The sequence below is a fragment of the Geotrypetes seraphini genome, chromosome 2, assembly GCF_902459505.1.
Source record: "Geotrypetes seraphini chromosome 2, aGeoSer1.1, whole genome shotgun sequence".
Taxonomy (NCBI): domain Eukaryota; kingdom Metazoa; phylum Chordata; class Amphibia; order Gymnophiona; family Dermophiidae; genus Geotrypetes; species Geotrypetes seraphini.
In genome coordinates, this window is record NC_047085.1 from 5,297,655 (window position 1) to 5,319,662 (window position 22,008).

The 22,008-nt window shown below is 43.8% G+C and overlaps 1 protein-coding gene across 4 annotated transcripts in view; it reads right to left on the reverse strand.

Moving 5' to 3' along the window:
- WDR97 (WD repeat domain 97) overlaps nucleotides 1-22,008 on the reverse strand; it is a 197,391-nt gene that overhangs the window by 81,510 nt on the left and 93,873 nt on the right. For all 4 annotated transcript variants that reach the window (XM_033934237.1, XM_033934239.1, XM_033934238.1 and 1 more), the window contains exons 12-13: nucleotides 12,694-12,760; nucleotides 9,618-9,773 (exon numbers count right to left, since the gene is read on the reverse strand). In XM_033934237.1, the coding sequence (XP_033790128.1) occupies nucleotides 9,618-9,773; nucleotides 12,694-12,760 (223 nt within the window). The remainder of the gene's footprint in view (nucleotides 1-9,617; nucleotides 9,774-12,693; nucleotides 12,761-22,008) is intronic.

Here is a 22,008-nt window from a genome sequence, read left to right on the forward strand (position 1 = left end):
GTCTAATCATTTTTTTGAAAATTAATCCTGATTAGACAAATGTTTTATAAATCAATGCTAACAAATGTGATTGGTCGCTAAGATATAGGTCTATAAAACACTGAATGGAGTGGAAAGAGTAGATATACGACAACCTACTAGCAACACATGCAGCTAAATTGGACCCCTCCATCACCAACCTACTGACAGCTTCAACTGACCTCAAAGCTTTTCGAAAAGAAATCAAAACCATACTATTCAAGAAATTCATCCTAATTTCCTAACCCCACTCTTCTCCCCTCTCTCCCCCTCTTAGGATCCTCCCTTCAAAATGTGATTTAGACCTAACGCCTTTAACTGTATTCCTCTTCCTGAAAACGTCCAGCTATCGTTTTGATGTATCAGGCCCAACGTCTTTAATTGTATTCCTCTTCCTGGAAATGTCCAGTTATCTTTTTGTTGTAATCCGCTTAGAACTGCAAGGTACAGGCGGAATAGAAGTCATTAATGTAATGTAAGATATGAATCGCTTGTTCACTCTTTCCAAAAATACTAGGACTAGGGAACATGCGATGAAGCTACCAAGTAGCAGATTGAAAACAAACTGGAGAAAATATTTCTTCACACAACATATAGGCCCTCTTTTACTAAGGTGTGTTAACCGATTAGCACGCGCATCTTAGCCTATGGATGTCTTAGCGTTCAGCGCGCGGTAATCGGTTAGCGCACCTTAGTAAAAGAGGGAGATAATTAAACTCTGGAATTTGTTGCCAGAGAATAAGTTGAAATCAGTTAGCTTAGAGCCAAAGAAGGAAAAAGCCTCAAAATGCTGTGAGAAAAGGTAGCAAGAAGAGGCACTGGAAACGTCACAACCAGCGTGGGAGCAAAGTCTTTTGATTGAAATAAAATCATACAACATCAACAAAATCCCAACTAGGACACAGTTTCGGCGACAGTCGCCTTCCTCAGGGGACAATGTTTATCTTTGGCTGAAGTAAGCTGCTTCTGGTCCTAGGAACTGGTCTGGCTTCATCATAGGATTACCTCTCCAGCTTGTGTTGGTTCAGTTAGCTTAGCAGGGTTTAAAAACTATTTGGATAATTATTGAGATGTTTTGGGGAAATTCATTGCTTATTCCTAGCATAAGCAGCATAACATCTGTTTTACTCCTTCGGATCTAGCTAGATAATTGGGATCCGAGTTGGCCACTTTTGGAAACAAGGTACTGGGCTTAATGGACCTTCTGTCCCAGTATGGCAATTCTTATGTTCTTATTCTGATGTTATAATAAAAAAAAGAAATACAGTGATAGAGAGAGATATCACTATGTCTAGACTAATCTAATCTAATCTAATCTTTTTTTTTTCCATGAAAGTTTATTGTTTTTTTCAATAAAACACAGAAACAAGAAAACAAAAACATATGATGTACATGTGATATACTAAGGCATATTGCATTGACAGTAGACAATAATAAAATACAAAGCAGAGATATATTAGGTGCGAGCATCTTGGAGATATGAAGATAAAGGGGACCAAATTATAGACATTTGTTTGAACTGGCCTCTATGTCTATACAACATGAGTTCAAATCTATGATGTTGTAACACCAAGTTCCACCAGTGGTGAGAATTAAGAAGGTTTGATGACTTCCAATTGGATAAGATCAGTTTTTGTGCCAAAGTTATCAAAATATCAAAACGTTTTTTATGTTGATCTATTAAAGTTATCTTAGGAGATTGTGACTTGAACATGACTATTGAGAAAGACAAATCACACTTCAAATGAAAAACATTTTGTATAACAGACCATACATCAGTCCAAAAAGAGTGGACTAGAGGGCATTCAAACATCATATGTATAATGGAACCTTTACCCAATTCACAATTCCAGCATGTGTTAGACGGTAAGAAGCCAGTGACATGGAGTTTATGAGGGATCCACACAGCTTTATGATACAGAAAATACATAGACTGTATTGCGCTAACGACTTAGACCAAAGAAGTGCCCAAGCTTGACTATCAATCTGAGAATCACAGTCTCGTTCCCATATATCCTTAAGAGTAGAGTAGGATGGTGTATTCCACATAATAGATAGTTTATATATTTTAGAAGCAACATGTCCAAGAGTCAGATATTGTATAGCTAGAGTGTGTAGAGTAGGTGGCTGAGAAGAAAGTAATTGAATAAACGATGATTTAGATATACAATGATGGAGTTGGATCCATTTAAAGAAAGCAGAGGATGACAGACCAAATTTCTCCTGCAGGACCTGAAATGGAAGCAATTTACGATCAGAATCCAAAACATCATGAAGAAAGAAAATTCCTTTATCTATCCATTCTTTCCAAAGGAATGATTTCTTATTAATGAGTATATTAGTATTAAACCATAGGGAGAGAGTTGGAGATTTAAGGTAGGAGTGTTCAAGATGTGAGTCAAACTCAAGTAAGCATTTAGAGGTCGTTTTTAAGAGAGGATCATCAATAGAAGCATATGGAGCCGTCACATATGCAGGCGGTTGAAGAGGTTGCATAATTTGTTTTTCAATCTCAAACCATACTGGTGAGTAAATATCAGAATCCACAAACCAGTATAGACCCTGATGGATGACAAAAGATTTATGATAGGTAAAAAAATCAGGGAAAAGAACTCCCCCTTGTTCTTTGCTGAGCTTGAGCTTACTTAGAGCTATACGTGGTTGTTTGTTGCACCACAGAAAAGAGGAGAGAAGCGAGTCGAGTTTTTTATAGAAGGAAGTAGGGAAGAGAAACGGAATCATAAGCAAAATATAATTCACTTTGGGCATAAGCATCATTTTAATAGTTTCAAGACGTCCCCACCAAGATATATGTAGAGGGTGCCAGGATTGTATTAGAGTTTGGACAAGTTGAAGTATATGATGCATATTGATGTCAACAGTAGCTGAAAGAGAAGGAGTAAGTTCGATACCTAAATATCTTAATTTTTCTGGGGTCCATTGGAGATTATATGGCTTGACCATGGAGGAGTGAGCATAATGATTTAAAGGGAGAGATTCGGTTTTATCTTGGTTCAGTTTGTAACCAGAAAACGAGGAATAATCAGTAATAATTTGAAGGAGCCCTTTAAGAGAGCTGTCAGGGTTAGAGATGTAGAGAAAGATATCATCTGCGTATGCAGAGAGTTTGACATCGATAGATTTACATGTAATGCCGGATATCTTTGGAGTTTGGCGAATACGGATGAGCAGAGGCTCAAGTGCTATGTTAAATAGGTAAGGTGACAGAGGGCAGCCCTCTATGCAGGCGAAAAGAATCTGAAAGTGTGTTGTTTGCAATAATTCTAGCTGAAGGATCTGTATATAATACCTTAATCATTTGAATAAAGGAGGAGTTTGCACCAAACCATTCTAAAGCACTAAAAAGATAGTTCCATTCAATCCTATCAAAGGCCTTCTCGGCATCTAGAGATAAGGCAATAACAGGATGTTGAAAGGAGTTTGCCAAGTGGGATAAGTGAAAAAATAATCTAGCTTTATCAGATATAAGTCGACCAGGCATGAATCCTATTTGATTAGGATGTATAACTTTGTGAATACAAGTTTTGAGTCTATTGGCCAAAATTTTAGCGTATATTTTATAATCGACATTTAGAAGTGAAATAGGTCTGTAATTTTGTACCAAGAGAGAGTCCTTGTTTGGTTTTGGAATAACTGTTATTATTGCTTCAGAGAAACGACTATGGCGGACATTATTCGGCGTCAGGTACTGAAACAAGTGATGAAGATGGGGCAATAAGTCATTTTGAAAAATCTTGTAGAATTCTACTGGAATTCCATCTGCTCCAGGAGATTTGTGTGGTTGCAGTTGTTTCAGCGCGAGACGTAATTCATCAATATCAATTGGTTTATCTAGACTAGAAGAGTCCAAAGGATCCCAGGTTGGTCTATCTAGATCGTGGAGAAAAGTAGATAGCAAGGATGGCGTAGAAGGTGAATCAGATTGATATAGTTTATGATAAAAGGTCTTGAATTCCTCTAGGATGCCAGCATAAGAAGTGACATTAATATGGGTACTAGTTTGGATAGCCGGAATCTGTAATTTACTCTTTTTCCGTTTTTAAATAAGAGGCTAACATTTTGCCACTTTTATTACCTTCAACGTAATATTTGGCTTCAGTCAGGAAAATTTGCATTCCAGCTTGCTTCGAAAGGATAGAATTATATTGATATTTAAGTTGACATAAAGTGTTATATTGAATAGGATCCTTTGATTGAGAAAATTTAGACTCTAATTCTGATATTTGAGTCTCTAGATTATTTAAGGCTGTTTGTTCAGTTTTACGTTTGTAAGAAGCAATGGATATAAATTCTCTTCTTAAAGAAGCTTTAAAGGCCTCCCAGGTTGTTAAAGGATTAGTATCCATAAATGGATTTTGTTGGAAGTAATTTTCAATGAAAAGTTTGATGCGTTGCACAATCTGTTGATCTTCTAGAAGAGAAAGTTGCATTCTCCATAAAGGCGACTTGGGAGTAGGATTGGCATTCCAAAATAGAACGCTAGACACTAAGGCATGATCAGATATAAGTATGGGAGATATTGATGAACTAGCCAGTGAGTTCAAAAGTTGTTGAGAAACAAAAATGTAGTCAAGACGGGAGAAACTGTTATGAGGAATGGAATGATAAGTATATTCTCTGGCTGTGGGGTGTTGAATGCGCCAAGAATACGCCAGTTGTAATTGCGTAATAAAAGAATGAAAGGATATATGTGACTTTTGTTGAAGTGGTTTAGAAGGAGATTGTTTATCGATATGAAGATCAAAAGGAAGGTTGAAATCTCCAGCCATTATAATCGGTAAAGGATCAAAAGATTGGATTTCGTTCAGTAAGTTTAGAAAAAATTCTGGTGAGTCACTATTAGGTGCATAAATATTGACCAATAAGAGCTGAGAATATTACGTATCTCTATTTGAGCTTTTATCCATCTGCCATTGGAATCAATTTTTTGATTAATAATCTTAGGTTGTAATGTTGAGGAAAATAATATAGATACACCTCCTCTTCTTCCAGAGGAAGGAGAGTCAATAGCCATAGTTATCCAAGGGCAGGGTTTAGTTAAGATGGAGGTAGTCGGAAGGTGTGTTTCTTGCAACATAATTATATCTGGCTGTTTTCGCTTCAAATGTAATAAAACTTTTTTTCTTTTTATAGGATTATTTAAACCATTTATATTCCAGGAAACTACAGTAAGTGGCGAATGGTTACTCAGAGACATGTATTATGTATGTGGAAATTAGAAAGGTCGTTAGAGAAGAGAACGTATTCACGAAAGCACTGAAAAAAGAAAGAAAAATCGCAATATGCCTTGTAGAAAGAAAAAGAAAAAAACCTCTGTAAAACAGAGCAAACCACTGAAATCTAATCTAATCTAATCTAATCCTTAGGTTTGTATACCGCATCATCTCCACGTTCGTAGAACTCGACGCGGTTTACAGTAGGAGAAATAGACTAAGCTTTATATTAAAGATGTGTAGTTACAGGAGATTTTGTAGACTTCAATCATATGCCCCCTCAGCTGTCTCTTTTCTAAGCTGAAGAGCCCCAGTGAGATAATTAAACTTGCTGATGACACAAAGTTGTTAAATCATAAAACCTTGTGAGACTGGATTGCAGTGGTTTACCAAGGGCGGGGGGTGGGGGGGGATGGACCGCCCCGGGTGCCAGCCTTAGGGGGGTGTACAGCCGGTGCTGCTCTAATCGGCACCTGCACCTCAGTGCAGCTGCCGTACTTTTTCCGAAGCAAAGTCAGCAGCCGCGCTGAAGTGCAGGAAGGTCCCGCGATGACTGCCATCTGCCGCCTCTACTCCATAAGACTTAAGTGATGTCGGAGGAGTGGACCGGCAGCCACAGTCATCGCGGGACCTTGCCTCAACTCCCTGCATCTGCCGGCCCACTCCCCTCTGATATCACTTACATCTTCCAGAGCAGAGGCAGCAGAAGCAGTCATCGCGGGTCCTTGCTGGTTTGGAGGGAGAGAGAGCATAGAAGGGTGGTGGAGGGAGAGAAAAGGGGGCAGAGTGGCATGGAAGGGTGGTAGAAGGAGAGAAAGGGGGCAGATGATGATGAAATTGGTGTGCAGGGAAAGGAGAGGGAGACATAAGAGGGAAGGATACTGGATGGAATTGGCTTGGAGGGAAAGAAAGGGGGCAGATGCTCATGGAATTAGTGTGCAGGGAAAAGGGAGAGAGACATAAGGGGGAAGGATACTGGATGGATTTGGATTAGAGGGAAAGAATGGGGCAGATGCTGATGGCAGTGGGGGGAAGGGAGAGGAGAGAATGAAATGCCAGACCATGGGGGCGTGGGAGAGGGAAGGGAAGAAGAGGAGAGGAGAGATGTGAGACCATTGGAGGAAGGAAGGGAAGAAGATGGATGCCAAACCAATGGGGGTGAAGGGAGAGATGGAAGGGGGAAGCATAAAGTTTCTGGAAAGGGAATAGAAGGAGAGAAGATGCCATATAGAAGGGGCAGAGAGAGGGTAGACAGTGGATGAAAGGAAGAGAGTGACAAGAAGATGAGGAAAGCAGAAACCAGAGAAAACAAGGTAGAAAAAAAATTATATTTATTTATTTTTTGCTTTAGGAGACTTGTGTCACTGTTTCTGTAGTATGTAGAGTCCAGCTTCTTGGTGGTTCAGTTTAACCTTTGTCTACGTATTCTATTTTATCCCCCTTTTACAAAACTGTAGAACGATTTTTAGCAGCGGTCATGGTGGTAACAGTTCTGATGCTCAGAATTCTATGAGAGTCTGAGCTGTTACCACCATAGCTAAAAACCACATTACAGTTTTGTAAAAGGGAGAGGGGTTAGTTTGTGATTACATATTCCATACTAGGCGAAGGTGTTTTCTGTGTTCTGTGTTCGAAAGACATGGTTTTCTGTTAGGATTGATGGTGTAGGATAGATCTGTACTAGTCTGGCTTGTTTAGTTTTACAATAGGTGTATTGGTGTTGTACTGCTCACTGCATATGTAAGATGCTGCCTTTTCCTAGGTACACTCTTGTGTGACGTGTGGATTGTTACTAAAAATCATGCTTTTCATACAGATGGTGGGGGGAGGGGTGTCAAAAAATGATGGGCCCCGGGTGTCACATAGGAAAGGTACGCCATTGCTGGATTGGATTGGATTTATTATCCTTGATATACTTCTATGACAAATATGGAAATATGGAAAATTTCTCATATACTGACAGATTGAAACAGTTAGGACTGTTCTCCCTGGAGAAGCGGAGACTTAGGGGAAACATGATAGAAACCTTCAAGATCCTGAAAGGCATAGAGAAAGTAGACAGGGACAGATTTTTCAAATTAAGGGGAACCACAAGTACAAGGGGGCATTCGGAGAAATTGAAAGGGGACAAGTTTAGAACAAACGCTAGGAAGTTCTTTTTCACTCAGAGGGTGGTGGATACATGGAATGTGCTTCCAGAGGCTGTGGTAGACAGGAGCACTGTACAGGGCTTCAAAGAAGGTTTGGATAGGTTCCTAGAGGACAAAGGTATTGAGGGGTATAGATAGGTGTAGAGATGGGTTATAGGGATAGGAGTAGAGGTAAGTTATAGGAATAGGAGTAGAGATAGGTTATAGAGCTAGTCAGGGACCACTGCTCAGGCAATGGGCCTGATGGGTCGCCGCGGGAGCGGACCGCTGGGCGAGATGGACCTCTGTGGAGGCAATTTCTTATGTTCTTATGTTCTTAAATATGACTTTACTCATAGCAGCTACAAACAACAGAAATATCAAAAATAGGAACTAAATTCATGCGAGGCCTGGGAGTTCTGCAGGGCATGTTGGTATTTCAGCCAGCCGTAACGTGTCGTATGTTGCTTTGGGTGAATCTCTTCAAAAGTGTGGTCAATAAATCATAAAACAGCCAATACAGAAATAAACGACAGACCTGTTACAATCTTTGGGTTTTTGAAGCACCGCAAGATACAGTGGCCAGCATGTGGCCATAGCAACCGGCAGGACTTAAGACCATTTTCTAATTAGGTTTTCTGGAATAAATGGCATTTCCCCGAGTTTGGAAGGAAATTGGAGACAAAGGAAAGCTGACTGCTGAGAATCTCCTAGAGGCCTTGGACTGTCCACAGGTGGATGAAACGACAACAGCAGCTAAGACCTTAGAGAAAATGGCTCATGCCCCACTCATAAACACTTACCTTGGTTCTCTCCAGAACCTAAAATTGTCAACTGCCTTGCTGTATCCACTAACCCTTAAGCACAAAGGATGGCGTAAATCGCAGCTGGATAAGGACAGGCTAAACACATGACAAAGTACTGCCAAGCCTTAACAGCAGCCAAAAAACAATATTTCTCTCAATGCATTGAACAAGTTGCCAATTCAACCAAGTAAACAGCCTACAGCAACCCCCTACAATAGGCCCGGCCTGCCCAGGCAAGACTGAACTGCAATGATTAAAAGTCTCCACCAGGAGTTACAGGCAGTCCCATCCAACCTCCAATCAGGAGCAAACAAACTCTCTCACGGCCGGGAAAGGGAATGGGGACTTGTATACCGCCTTTTGCATTCAAAGCGGTGGGTAGTGGAGGATTAAGTGACTTGCCCAAGGTCAGAAGGAGTAGCATTGGGATTTGATCTCACAACCTCTGGGTGCAGAGGCAGCAGCTGACCCAGTGAGTCACACCGTCCCCTGGAACTCTTTCAACTCAATAACAGTGGAGAGCCTTGACAAAATCTTTAGAGGCCAACTACCTGCGCCCTGGACCCCTGCCCATCAAAGAGAGTCCAGCAGGTGAGCAGGGGCCTCATAGAAGGTGCCACCAAAATCATGAACTCCCTCTTTTTAACAGGCAACTATCAACAGCTTTAAAAAGGGCCGTGGTGCGTCCTTTGCTTCATGAGTAAATCAAGAAAAATGTTTCTTCTTTACCTGCAATTACATCATTTTCTTTTCCAGAGGTAAATAAAAAAAGATTTGACATTGAGATGTGAACATTTTTAAAGAAAGAACTGAATATTTCATGGGGTGTCCTAATTTTTTTACATAGTTTATAAAATACCTGCGATTGTCTGTGCTGCACTTGAGCAGGCTTAACGGCTTCAATCTTGGGGAACAAATAAGTGTCTTCCTGCTCTATGATCCCTGATGCCATGTTACAAAATGACCCTGCTCAGGTGTCTAGGCAGCCCCTTGTGTACAAAAGCCAGAAGGAAGTCTCATTTAGAATATTGTATGTGATTTTGGAGCTACTCAAATGGCCAGATTTCAAGATCTCAATACGTATACTTTGGAAGAAAGGCAGGAAGATATGATAGAGCTAAGTCTCGTTCAATTGAGGGGGCATAGGGTGAAGGCGAAAGGAGGAACACACAGATAAAGACCTGCCCAGTCCATCCACTCTGCCCAGCAAGGCACCTGCTACTCTGTGCAGGTTGAAGTCATTTAGGCTTCAACACACTGGTTGGCAATTTGCCATCATGCCAACCACATGGAGACACTACAATTTGATGGCGGTATAGGACGATATATGTTATAATCAAAGTCTTGGTACTAACATATAACTTCTCCTCACTCATAGCACATGATAATAAAGGGTTTATAGAATAGGCAGACTTAGTATTCATCTGTACCTTGATGCGTGGTTGATCATAGTAGAAGTAGCTGAGGTAGTAGCGGAAGGCTTCTTCCTGGCTCTTCTTTGTTTTTTGGGGTTTCTTGCTGCTCTTAAGAAGACCCTTCTGGATAAGCAGAAGTTCCTGATCCCTAGCAAGCAGTTGGCCAAGCTCCTGAAAAGTCAAAATGTCAAGCAGTCATTTCAGGTTAATAGTAGCTCAGTTACTACAGTACTACTAATTTTAACACTTTGCTCTCCAAACAAAGATTTGTGTGTCTCCTTTTGAAGTGGTTCTTTTCCGTTTAGCCTTTTCAGTGGCTTCTTTTGGGGCATTGCGCATCAGTGAATTGGTGGCTCCTTCCAAGAACTCTGTTGGTAGGACGGGGTTGTTGTTTAGTGATGTGGTTTTGTCTTCATTAGAGTTGCGTGGTTGTATACGGCGCTCCAAGACAGACCCTATGGGGAGAGGATGTTGGTATCGATTGCATGCAGTGGTGCAATTTTCGGAGTGTCCGGTATCTTTGGCTCATCGGTATGCATCAATTCGGCCTCAACAGGGCTTGTTTTGGTTGGTGCATGCGGATGGGTCACCATTAACTCGGTTTCAATTTAATGCAGTTTTTAAACGAGTGTTGGGTAGTGTGGGTTTAAGTCCTGCGCTATTTGGCACTCATTCTTTTCGAATTGGGGCAGCTACTTTTGCGGCTCAGGAGGGTGGGTCTCCGGACTTCATTAGAAAAATTGGGCGGTGGGCGTCCAATAGGGTTTTGGGATATGTTCGTACTAATTAATATTGCTCAGTTACACTTAATTTGTTTTCTCTCCTTATCTTGTTTAGCTCGCATCCGGACTTTGCCAGTGGAGGTGTGTGTCTGGCTATGTGGGCATTCTTTCATATTGTGGGCACGAAAGCATGCAGTTTCTTCTCGTTGGGGGTTGAATCTTGGACTGGCTGAATTGGGTATCTCCATTCAATGGCTGGGACAGCGTGGGATGCGCTGGAATCAACTCTTACCAACCTTGTTGGAGGCGGAACGTTTCTCTTATCCAGATTTGATACTGGTACATTTGGAGGGAATGATTTATGTCATATTAAGGGTGTGGATTTGATTAGGCAAATGCAAAAGGATTTTGTTATTCTGTTGTCTCATTTTCCTTTAACTGGCCTAGTTTGGTCTAAAATTATTCCTCGTTTGGTGTGGAAAGATGCTCGAAATGAGCGTGCGATTGAGAGATTGTGGCGTAGGGTGAATGTGGAGGTTGCTAGATGGGTGGGCTGTTTGGGGGGTATGATCCTTAGTCATGATTTGTTATCTACAGATTGCCCTGGCTTATACCGGCCGGATGGGGCTCACTTATCTGATATTGGTTTAGATATTTTTCTTAGTACAGTGCAGGATTTGTTGAAAGCTGTGTTTAAGGTGTAATTTGGCTGCAGCTAGTTTTGGGGGGAGTGGTGACAAGCTTATGCTGTCACCACTTTGGCGGAAAAAATGGGAATGGAGTTCCTTCCAGGCGGCCAGGGATTGTGGGGAAATGAGTTCAAGATATGATAACGTTGTATGCTGTGTGCGGTACCGCCACAGACAGGTGAGGCCGGGCGACACCGCAGGTCTTGCAGATGGGATACTTGGAATGTCATCTAATGTGGTGGAAGTTGGGGGGAAGCAGCTGTTGGGAAAGAAAGGGAAGGCCGCCTAGGAAGAGAGGGAGATGGAAATAAGTTGAAATACAGTGTTATGTGAATTTGACAATTAATAAAGCTGCGGCCAAATTTATGCCATAATAATGGTGTGTTAGTGTTTAATTTGTGTTCAAGTTTTTGGATTGTTTGAATGCAGAGTGCGAGTTCCTAATATTATGAAGCATTTTTCCTTATCTGTCCCAGTGGGTTTACCCTCTATCTAACGTACCTGGGGCACAGGGGGATTAAGTGACTTGCCCAGGGTCACAAGCAGCGGTGCAGGATTTGAACCCACAGCCCCGGGGTGCTGGGGCTGTAGCTCTAACCACTGCACAACACACTGCTCACAATACGATGAAACCTTCCGTCCAATGTGCGGTGGCGGCCAAAATAATCAAACAGTATGCTAGGAATTATTAAAAAAAGGGATGGTTAAGAATGTCATAATGCCCCTGTATTGCTCCCATGGTGCGACCTCATTTGGAGTATTGCGTTAAATTTTGGCCTCCTTATCTCAAGAAAGATATAGTGGCGCTAGAAAAGGTTCAAAGAAGAGCGACCAAGTTTCAAGTTTCTTATGTACCTCCATTCTTCCATCCTATGGTTCATGTTCCCCTCCCTCCCTTTATTCTGTGTCCCAAGTTCATGCTCCCTCCCTCCTTCTTGCCATCCTTTGTCTGAAGTTTGTGCTCTCTCCCTTCTGAGTCCCAACATGCCCCTCTCCTTCCCTCCATTCTATGCCCCAAGTATGTGCCTCCTTCCGGTGGGTGTCTACCTTCTGTTTGGCTCACTCCTCCTTCCAGCCATGGTCATTTCTCTGCACAAAGCCACCAGCAGCAGCTCCTACACACGTCCCATGGCTGAGCCAGAAGTCTTCCCTTTGATGTCAGAGGGAAGCCTTCCCTTCCACGTCAGAGAGAAGGCTGCTGGCTCAGCCGCAGAACGTGTATAGGAGCCGCTGCCTGCAGCTTTGTACAGAGAAATGACTGTGGCTGGAAGGAGGAGGGAACCGGCTAGAAGGTAAATACCCACTGGAGGGAGGCATGTACTTGGAGTACAGAATGGAGGGAGAGAGAGAGGGGCACGTTGGGACTTGGGAGGGAGGGAGGGAGAGGAGCATGTTGGGATTCGGGAGAGAGGTACGTTGGGACACCAAAGATAGAGCAGGACCTCCATTCGTAAGTACGAGTCCAACGTAAGTCAGATGTTTGTAAAACAGGGACTGCCTGTACTCAGTTGTAAAGAATTTAATTCCCAGCCTTCAGTAAAGGTTTCACTGTAGCCAGTTTCAATCTCTCAGGAAAAACCCCTTCACGCAACAAAGTCGTCACAATTTCAGTCAGCATTTTCACGGTTCATTTCCCACATCCCAAAACCAGGCTTTCCCTCAGATGGATCACAACTTTACCTCAGTCTGTTTCAAGCTTTTCTTCCCCATAGCATCCTCAAGCAGATCATCATACAAGATCCGAGGCCTACCACATAACAGAACAAACACTATTGTAAGATCTAAAAAGTCCCTAGTGGTAATGTGATGCAATTACATTACAATTTAATGTATGAGATGTTATAATCACGGTCAGATGTTTCAAGAGGTTTCCTCTTCAATTCACTTCAATATTTGTATTTATATGTTGCAACTTAAAACCCCCCAATAACAATTGAAGGTGAAAGGAAACTAAATAGGTATGTCCAGCAATTGTTATTATCAGATGTTGTTTAAACAAGATAAATTCAATTGAAATATAAATGAATAGCAGATCTAATTTACCATTCATGTGTGATCAAGTTTACATTGATGACACCATTAGTGATAATATTCAAACCTCAAATAAACATGTCATTTCTTTTGACCTAATACCAACTTTGTTCCAAGATATCCAGAACCACAGTGAAGTAACTTTTAAAATCAGTGTTTCTGTGTCCCAAAGTTCAATAAAATACAGTGTATATATGCATAAAGTATTTAAAAAACTGTTTTCACCGTGATGAGGGGAAGATGGAGGAGGTGGGGCAGAGGAGGAGGAGAGGTGTCGGCCACCCACCAACATGGCACCCAGGCTGACCCCCCCCCCCCCCCCCCCCACTTACTACGCTACTGAGCTCAAGGGAGATCTATAAAATACTGAGTGGAATGGAAAGGGTAGATAGGAATCATTTGTTCACTCTTTCCAAAAATACTAGGAATAGGGGGCATGCGATGAAGCTACAAAATAGCAGATTTAAAACAAACTGAAGAAAATATTTCTTCACACAACATGCAACTAAATTCCTGGAGAATGTGGTGAAAGCAATTAGCTTAGCAGTGTTTAAAAAAAAGGTTGGATAATTTCGTAAAACAAACATGTATAAGCCATTATTGAGAAGGCTTCGGGAAATGTGGCATAGTGGTTAAAGCTACAGCCTCAGCACCCAGAGGTTGTGGGTTCAAATCCACACTGCTCCTTGTGATCCTGGGCAAGTCACTTAATCCCCCCCATTGCCCCAGGTAGATTGTGAGCCCACCAGGACAGACAGGGAAAAATGCTGGAGTACCTGAATAAATTCATGTAAACCGTTCTGAGCTCTCTTGGGAGAATGGTATAGAAAATTGAATAAATAAATAGTGAGAAACGTTTCAGCCTCTGATAACCAGAGCTGGTATTGTGATGTCATAATGCCTCATTCCATCAATAAGAGCCAATCTCATCAGTGATGTCACAATGGCTGGATTGTCCTACACTTGGATCACTTTTGCTACATTTTGATTTCTAGAGTGGTGCAGTGGTTAAAGCTACAGCCTTGGCACCCAGAGGTTGTGGGTTCAAACACAAGTTGACCCTGTGACCCCGGGCAAGTCACTCAATCCATCTATTGCCCCAGGTACACTAGATAGATTATGAGCCCACCAGGACAGACAGGGAAAAATGGTCCCCTGGGAGAATGGTGTAGAAAATTGAATAAATGAAAAGTTTCAGCCTCTGATAACCAGAGCTGGTATTGTGATGTCATAATGCCTCATTCCACCAATGAGAGCCAATCTCATCAGTGATGTCACAATGGCTGGATTGTCCTACACTTGGATCACTTTTGCTACATTTTGATTTCTAGAGTGGTGCAGTGGTTAAAGCTACAGCCTTGGCACCCAGAGGTTGTGGGTTCAAACACAAGTTGACCCTGTGACCCCGGGCAAGTCACTCAATCCATCTATTGCCCCAGGTACACTAGATAGATTATGAGCCCACCAGGACAGACAGGGAAAAATGGTCCCCTGGGAGAATGGTGTAGAAAATTGAATAAATGAAAAGTTTCAGCCTCTGATAACCAGAGCTGGTATTGTGATGTCATAATGCCTCATTCCACCAATGAGAGCCAATCTCATCAGTGATGTCACAATGGCTGGATTGTCCTACACTTGGATCACTTTTGCTACATTTTGATTTCTAGAGTGGTGCAGTGGTTAAAGCTACAGCCTTGGCACCCAGAGGTTGTGGGTTCAAACACAAGTTGACCCTGTGACCCCGGGCAAGTCACTCAATCCATCTATTGCCCCAGGTACACTAGATAGATTATGAGCCCACCAGGACAGACAGGGAAAAATGGTCCCCTGGGAGAATGGTGTAGAAAATTGAATAAATGAAAAGTTTCAGCCTCTGATAACCAGAGCTGGTATTGTGATGTCATAATGCTTCATTCCATCAATAAGAGCCAATCTCATCAGTGATGTCACAATGGCTGGATTGTCCTACACTTGGATCCCTTTTGCTACATTTTGATTTCTAGAGTGGTGTCTGAGGTTGTGGGTTCAAACCCCACACTGCTCCTTGGCAAGTTTCTTAATCCCCCCCATTGCCCCAGGTACATTAGGTAAAATTGTGAGCCCGCCAGGACAGACAGGGGAAAATGCTCGAATATCTGAATAAATTCATGTAAACTGTTCTGAGCTCCCCTAGGAGAAGAGTAGAGAAAATTGAATAAATCAATCAATCCTCTGCTTATTCCTAGGATAAGCAGCATAAAATCTGTTTAACTCCTTGGGATCTTGCCAGGTATTTGTGACACTGTTGGACACAAGATACTGGGCTTGACAGACCTTCGGTTTGTCCCAGCAGCTCCTCTGAAGATCCAGATGTCTGCTACCTTTTACTATCCTATCTGAAAGAGAAGGCAGGGGACAGTGGGAGCAAGGAGCGGGTAGCGGCGAGAGTTAGCTCCGCCCACCCGCACCGCGTCACCACCGACGTCAGCGCCCGGACTCCCCCCTTAATAGGAAGGGAGCCAACGGCGTGCAGCCGTTCGGCGCGCGGCAAAGGCAAGCGGCAAAGGCGCTCGCCTTAGCGAGACCGCCTTTGCGAAGAGCCTTAAGAAGAGCCGGACCACTACACCCAAGAACGCAAGGAGAGACAGCACGGAGGAAGGACACATACAGGCAAGTGAAGCAAAGGGACAGGAGGCACTGAAGGCAGGGAACAGGCAGGTCCAGGGGGGCCGCACTCACACAAAACCAAAAGAGAAGCAGCAGGCGCACAGGGTGCGGAACAGAAGACAGACAAAGGGTAGGCCTAAGAGGTAGCATACACAGAGAGAACACACACAATCAGAGGGAACACTCAAAAACAAAAGGCAGCGGTGGACGGTTAAGAAAGGCAAACTCAAGCAAAAGGTTCTGACAGGCAGAGAGGGCTAGGAAGAGCAGGGCAGCGCGCACGCACAAACGGAAGGAAGCAGAAGACGAGGAAGATCAGGAATAGCCTAGACCAGGAGTGAGAGCGCAAGCAAGGAGTGTAGGAACTTCTAGAAGGCGGACAAGTATGGAAGCTGCAGGAGCCCAGGGTTTGAGCTTCCCAGTGTACTGCACGGACTGCCACATGTACGACTACCTCCCCTCGGGGAGACAGTCGTATGTGTGCGTACGATGTCAGGAACTGAAGAGCTTGAAGAGTGAAGTCCGTCATCTGAAGCACAGGATCCAGGAACTGGAGTGACTCTACAGCTCAGAAGACCCATTCCTGACTACCGATTACCCCACGGGAGAGAGGCACATTGAGGAACAGGTCAGGGAACTTGAGAAGTTCATCGAGGATGCTTACAGAAGAGCAGAAGAACAGGAATCCGAGCAACACACATACACGGAGGATGCACGAAACGGAGGACATGAACTATCCGGCACCAAGGAAGAAGGATCCCAGGGAGAGCACTCGCAGGAGGAAGAGGCAGGAACCTACCAGCACCTAGAGAGAGAAGAAATGAGATCCACCAAGGACACTGATCTGCGACCACAGCGGAGACTGAAAGAAGGGAAATCTGCAATCCTGGTGGGAGACTCGATCTTGAGACAGGTGGACAGTCACATAGCAGGAGGGAGAGAGGATCGGCTGGTGACCTGTCTCCCAGGAGCAAGAACCAAAGACATTATCGACAGAATTGACAGGATCCTGGAAGGAGCAGAGACGGAAGAGACGGCAGTGATTGTCCACGTCGGGACAAATGATGTCGCCAGGAGAGACAACAGCAGGAAGGCACTCACCGAACAGTTCAAGATCTTGGGAGGGAAGCTGAAGATGAGGACTCGGAGGATAGCGTTCTCGGAGATCCTACCAGTACCGAGGGCAGATGTGAAGAGGCAGACGGAACTACAATCAATCAATGCGTGGCTGAGGAGATGGTGTGAGGAAGAGGGATTTCACTTCGTGAGGAACTGGACGACGTTCTGGGGCAAGAACAAGCTCTACAGGAAAGATGGACTACACCTCAGCATGACGGGAACTAGACTACTAGCAGGCAACGTCAAGAGAGGAATAGAGCAAGCTTTAAACTGAGAGGAAGGGGAAAGTCGACAGTCGACCAGGTGTTGATGATTCGGAAGACAGTATCCCGAAAAGATACTGAGTGGGAAAAGTGCTGGGAAGATACCATGTACGTCAAGCAAGCAACGAAATACCGAAGGAGCCAGACAAATCAGGAAAGGGACAGGAGGAATCTACTACATGGGGAAGACAATAAGGGCCAAGAAGAAGGGAATGAACGTAAAGAGGAAACATACCACGCACCACAGGGGGAGGACAAGAGAGACAATAAGCAAAAGTCTGTAGAACGAGAAGAGGATGGATCAAATGATGAATTGCAAGAGAAAATAACAAGAAAACAAAACTTTCGAGACTTAAACTGTATGTACACTAATGCAAGAAGCCTGAGGAACAAAATGGGAGAACTAGAAACCAGGGCCAAAGATGAAAATCTAGACATCATAGCAATCACGGAAACTTGGTGGAACGAAGACAACAAATGGGACACAGCACTACCAGGGTACAAGCTATACCGAAGAGACAGGATACACCAGAAAGGAGGAGGAATAGCACTTTACATAAGGGATACCATTCAATCGACCGGAGTGCACACAGCAACAACAAATGGCCATTTGGAATCAATATGGGTTAAAATACCAGGAAGAAAGGGAACCAAACTAAATATGGGACTGTACTACCGCCCACCCGGGCAATCAGAAGCAATGGATGAAGAACTGAGAGATGAGTTGAGGCGAGAATGTAAAAACGCAAACACCATAGTTATGGGAGATTTCAACTACCCGGGGATTGACTGGAGACATGGAGCTTCAAAATGTTCAAAGGAATCTGAGTTCCTAGAGGCTGTGCGGGACTGCTACTTGGAACAGCTTGTCAAGGAGCCAACGCGAGGGACAGCTATTCTGGATTTAATCCTCAATGGACTGGGAAGACCTGCCCAAGAAGTAGAAGTAGTAGGACCTTTAGGGAACAGTGACCACCACACTATCCAATTCAAAGTGGAACTAAGTATGCCAAAGGGGAGGAGAACCATTGTAACAACGTTCAACTTCAGGAAAGGGAACTATGATGCCATGAGACAAATGGTAAAGAGAAAACTCAGGAACAGCTCCAGAAAGGCACAGACAGTGGACCAAGCCTGGACCTTATTCAAGGACACGGTGAACGAGGCACAAAACCGGTATATACCCAGATTTTGTTTATATTATAATTAATTAAGTGTATGTAATGTTTTTGTTTCCTTATGGATGTATATTTTATTGTACATCGCTTAGAAATCCGATTAAGCGATTGAACAAGCCAATTAATAAACTTGAAACTTGATTTAGAAAAGGATACAGAAAGAATCAAGCAAAAGACCCAGCATGGTTAACCAAAGAAGTTAAGAAGGTGGTAAGAGATAAGAAAATATCCTTCAGGACGTGGAAAAAGGACAAAACCGAGGAAAATTGGAAAGAGCACAGGAAACACCAAAGAGAATGTCACCGCGCAGTCAGAAAAGCAAAGAGAGGGTATGAAGAGAGACTTGCAAAGGAGGCACGGAACTTTAAACCTTTCTTCCGATATGTGAAAGGGAAACAGCCGGCAAGGGAGGAGGTGGGACCCCTGGATGAGGGGGACAGGAAAGGAGTAGTAAAGGAGGAAAAAGAAGTAGCGGACAGATTAAACACGTTCTTCTCGTCGGTCTTCACAAAGGAGGACACATCCAATGTACCAGAACCGGAAAAATTCTTTAAGGGGGACCAAGAGGATAAATTATCGTGCATGGAGGTAAGCCTCGAAGACGTACTCAAACAGATAGACAAGCTAAAAACTGACAAATCTCCGGGCCCGGACGGAATCCACCCAAGAATACTAAAAGAACTTAGAGATGAAATAGCGGAGTTACTGCAGCAGATTTGCAACCTATCCTTAAAAACGGGGGTAATACCGGAGGACTGGAGGATAGCGAATGTTACACCTATCTTCAAGAAGGGATCCAGAGGCGACCCGGGGAATTATAGACCGGTCAGCTTAACCTCAGTTCCGGGGAAGATGGCCGAAGCGATAATCAAGGACAGTATCAATGAGCATTTAGAAAGAAATAAGCTGATGAGAACAAGCCAGCATGGTTTCTGTACTGGAAGATCTTGCCAAACGAACCTGCTGCACTTCTTCGAAGGGATAAGCGGACATTTGGACAAAGGTGACCCCATAGACATAGTATACCTGGACTTCCAGAAAGCCTTTGACAAAGTACCTCACAAGCGCCTACTAAGGAAACTGTGGAACCACGGGGTGGAAGGAGACATACACAGATGGATCGGTAACTGGCTGGCGAACAGGAAGCAGAGGGTAGGAGTAAAGGGATGCTATTCTGACTGGAAAGGGGTCACGAGTGGGGTCCCACAGGGGTCGGTGCTGGGACCACTATTCAATATATTTATTAATGACCTGGAAACAGGGACAAAGTGCGAAGTTGTTAAATTTGCAGATGACACGAAACTCTCCAGTAAGGTTAGATCTGTAGAGAAATGTAAAGAACTTCAAATGGACCTGAACAGACTGAGTGAGTGGACAAATAAATGGCAGATGAGCTTCAATGTAGAAAAATGTAAAGTTATGCACATAGGGAAAGGGAACCCGATGTACAACTACACAATGGGGGGGATGGTACTGGGGGAAGGCAACCTAGAAAAGGACTTGGGGGTTTTGGTAGATAGAACAATGAAGCCGGCGGCACAGTGTGCAGCGGCCTCAAAAAAGGCAAACAGAATGTTGGGCATTATCAAAAAAGGTATCACTACCAGAACCAAGGAAGTTATCCTCCCGCTGTATAGGGCGATGGTGCGACCGCATCTGGAGTACTGTGTTCAGTACTGGTCGCCGTACCTTAAGAAGGATATGGCGATTCTCGAGAGGGTCCAGAGGAGAGCGACAAAAATGATAAAGGGCATGGAAAACCTCTCATATGGTGAGAGGCTGGAGAAGCTGGGGCTCTTCTCCCTGGAAAAGCGGAGACTTAGAGGGGATATGATAGAAACTCATAAGATCATGAAGGGTATAGTGAAGGTAGAGAGGGACAGATTCTTCAGACTAGCAGGGGCAGCAAAAACTAGAGGGCACTCAAAAAAATTGAAGGGAGATAGGTTCAGAACAAATGCTAGGAAGTTCTTCTTCACGCAGAGAGTGGTGAACACCTGGAATATGCTTCCAGAGGAGGTGGTAGAGCAGAGTACGACTTTGGGGTTCAAAAGGGGATTGGACGAGTTCATGAAGGAAAAGGGGATCCATGGGTACAATTAGAGGGTTACTATAGCTCCATCGCAATCCCTCCCCAAATTAGATCTTGTAAACTGTTAACCTCTAATCTCTAACTATGAATGTTCCTTTCAATTTATGGAATTTTTCTAATTTCACGGTCCTGCAGTATATAAACTGTTGTTATTATTTTTATTGTTGCTACTATCAGATATTCACTGCTACACTCTGTAATTCGATGTCTGTGCAGTTTCTCTTCATTGTAAACCGCCTAGAAGTCGCAAGATTGTTGGCGGTATATAAGAATAAAGTTATTATTATTATTATACAGTACAGAAGGCTGTAAAGTAATAGAGTAGTAGAGTAATAGATCACTACAGGTCATTGACCTGGGGGGCCACCGTGGGAGCGGACTACTGGGCGTGATGGACCTATGGTCTGACTCAGCAGAGGCAATGCTCATGTGCTTATGTGCAAAACCTTAACCTCCCTGAATGAATGCAGGCTAAAGTCAGCGTATTCTTAGGCTACGGCCATGTATTTCTAAAGGCTCCTTTTACTAAGGCACGCTAGCTGATTTGGCGCATGCTAACGCGCTCATTATATTCCATGGACACGTTAGCATGCTAAATTGGCTAGTGTAAAAGAGGGGGTAAATGTGGAGAAAAACAGATTTATTCCTAAGCTGACCCTCCCAGGAAAACAAAAGAAAACTGCTTCTGACATGAAATTAGCTCATAGATTTTCAAACAATATCTGAGCCATCTCAGCTTTATCTGTATATGCAAGAAGTTTTGATTCAGAAATAATGAAACTCCTCAGTAATTACCTCTTAGAATTCTAAGACAAGAGATCATTCTTAAGGCTTTGGACCAGGCCCGCAGGGTTATTAAATTTGGTCCACTATTTGGCCCGCCGTTCTTCCTTCCCTCCATCCCAGCTTCCTCGTCTCATCTTCAAAGCAGCCTGCAAGAGGATTGCCGGGTCAGTTGTAGCAAACCTAGCAGACTGCCGTCGACCTCCGCAGCACGTTCCCTCTGCCGCGATCCCGTATGTCAGAGGAGGCGGGGCAGCCTACTAGGTTCACTACAGCTGACCGGCAATCTTCTTGCAGGCTGCTTTGAAGATGAGACTGGGAAGCTGGGATGGAGGGAGGGAAGGAAACGCGGGCAAAATCTCAAAGGTGAAAGTGGGAAGAAGAAAGGGGTAAATATGCAGGCCTTTGGGGGGGGAGGTGGGCCAGGGCAGGATTAACCAATAAGCCAAGTAGGCACGTGCCTAGGGCCCGAAATGGTCAGGGGGGCCCGATGAAGGAGGGCATCAACATTGTTTTTTCCAAACGGTGATGGGCCCCTCCAGCATTGATTGACAACGTGGCCCCCCATCGACAGAAAGTAAGACAAGCAAGCAACGTGGGTAAAAAAGGCAACAGGAACTGTAATTGTGCAAGTGGTGCTGTTTGCCCAAAGCTTCCCTCTGACGCAGCTTCCTGTTTCCTCCTGGGCGCATGGTGGGGCAGGGGGCCCAGTGTACTTGTGTGCCTAGGGGCCCTGGTAGAAGTACACGGAGGGAGGGAAGGAGGGGTCCAAAGAGGGCATATGCATATGCCGGATTGAAGGGGGGGGGGAAGAAATAATGGGTCTAAAAACAGAGGAGAGGGAGAGAGATGTGGACAATGGAATGGACCTAAAAATGTATTT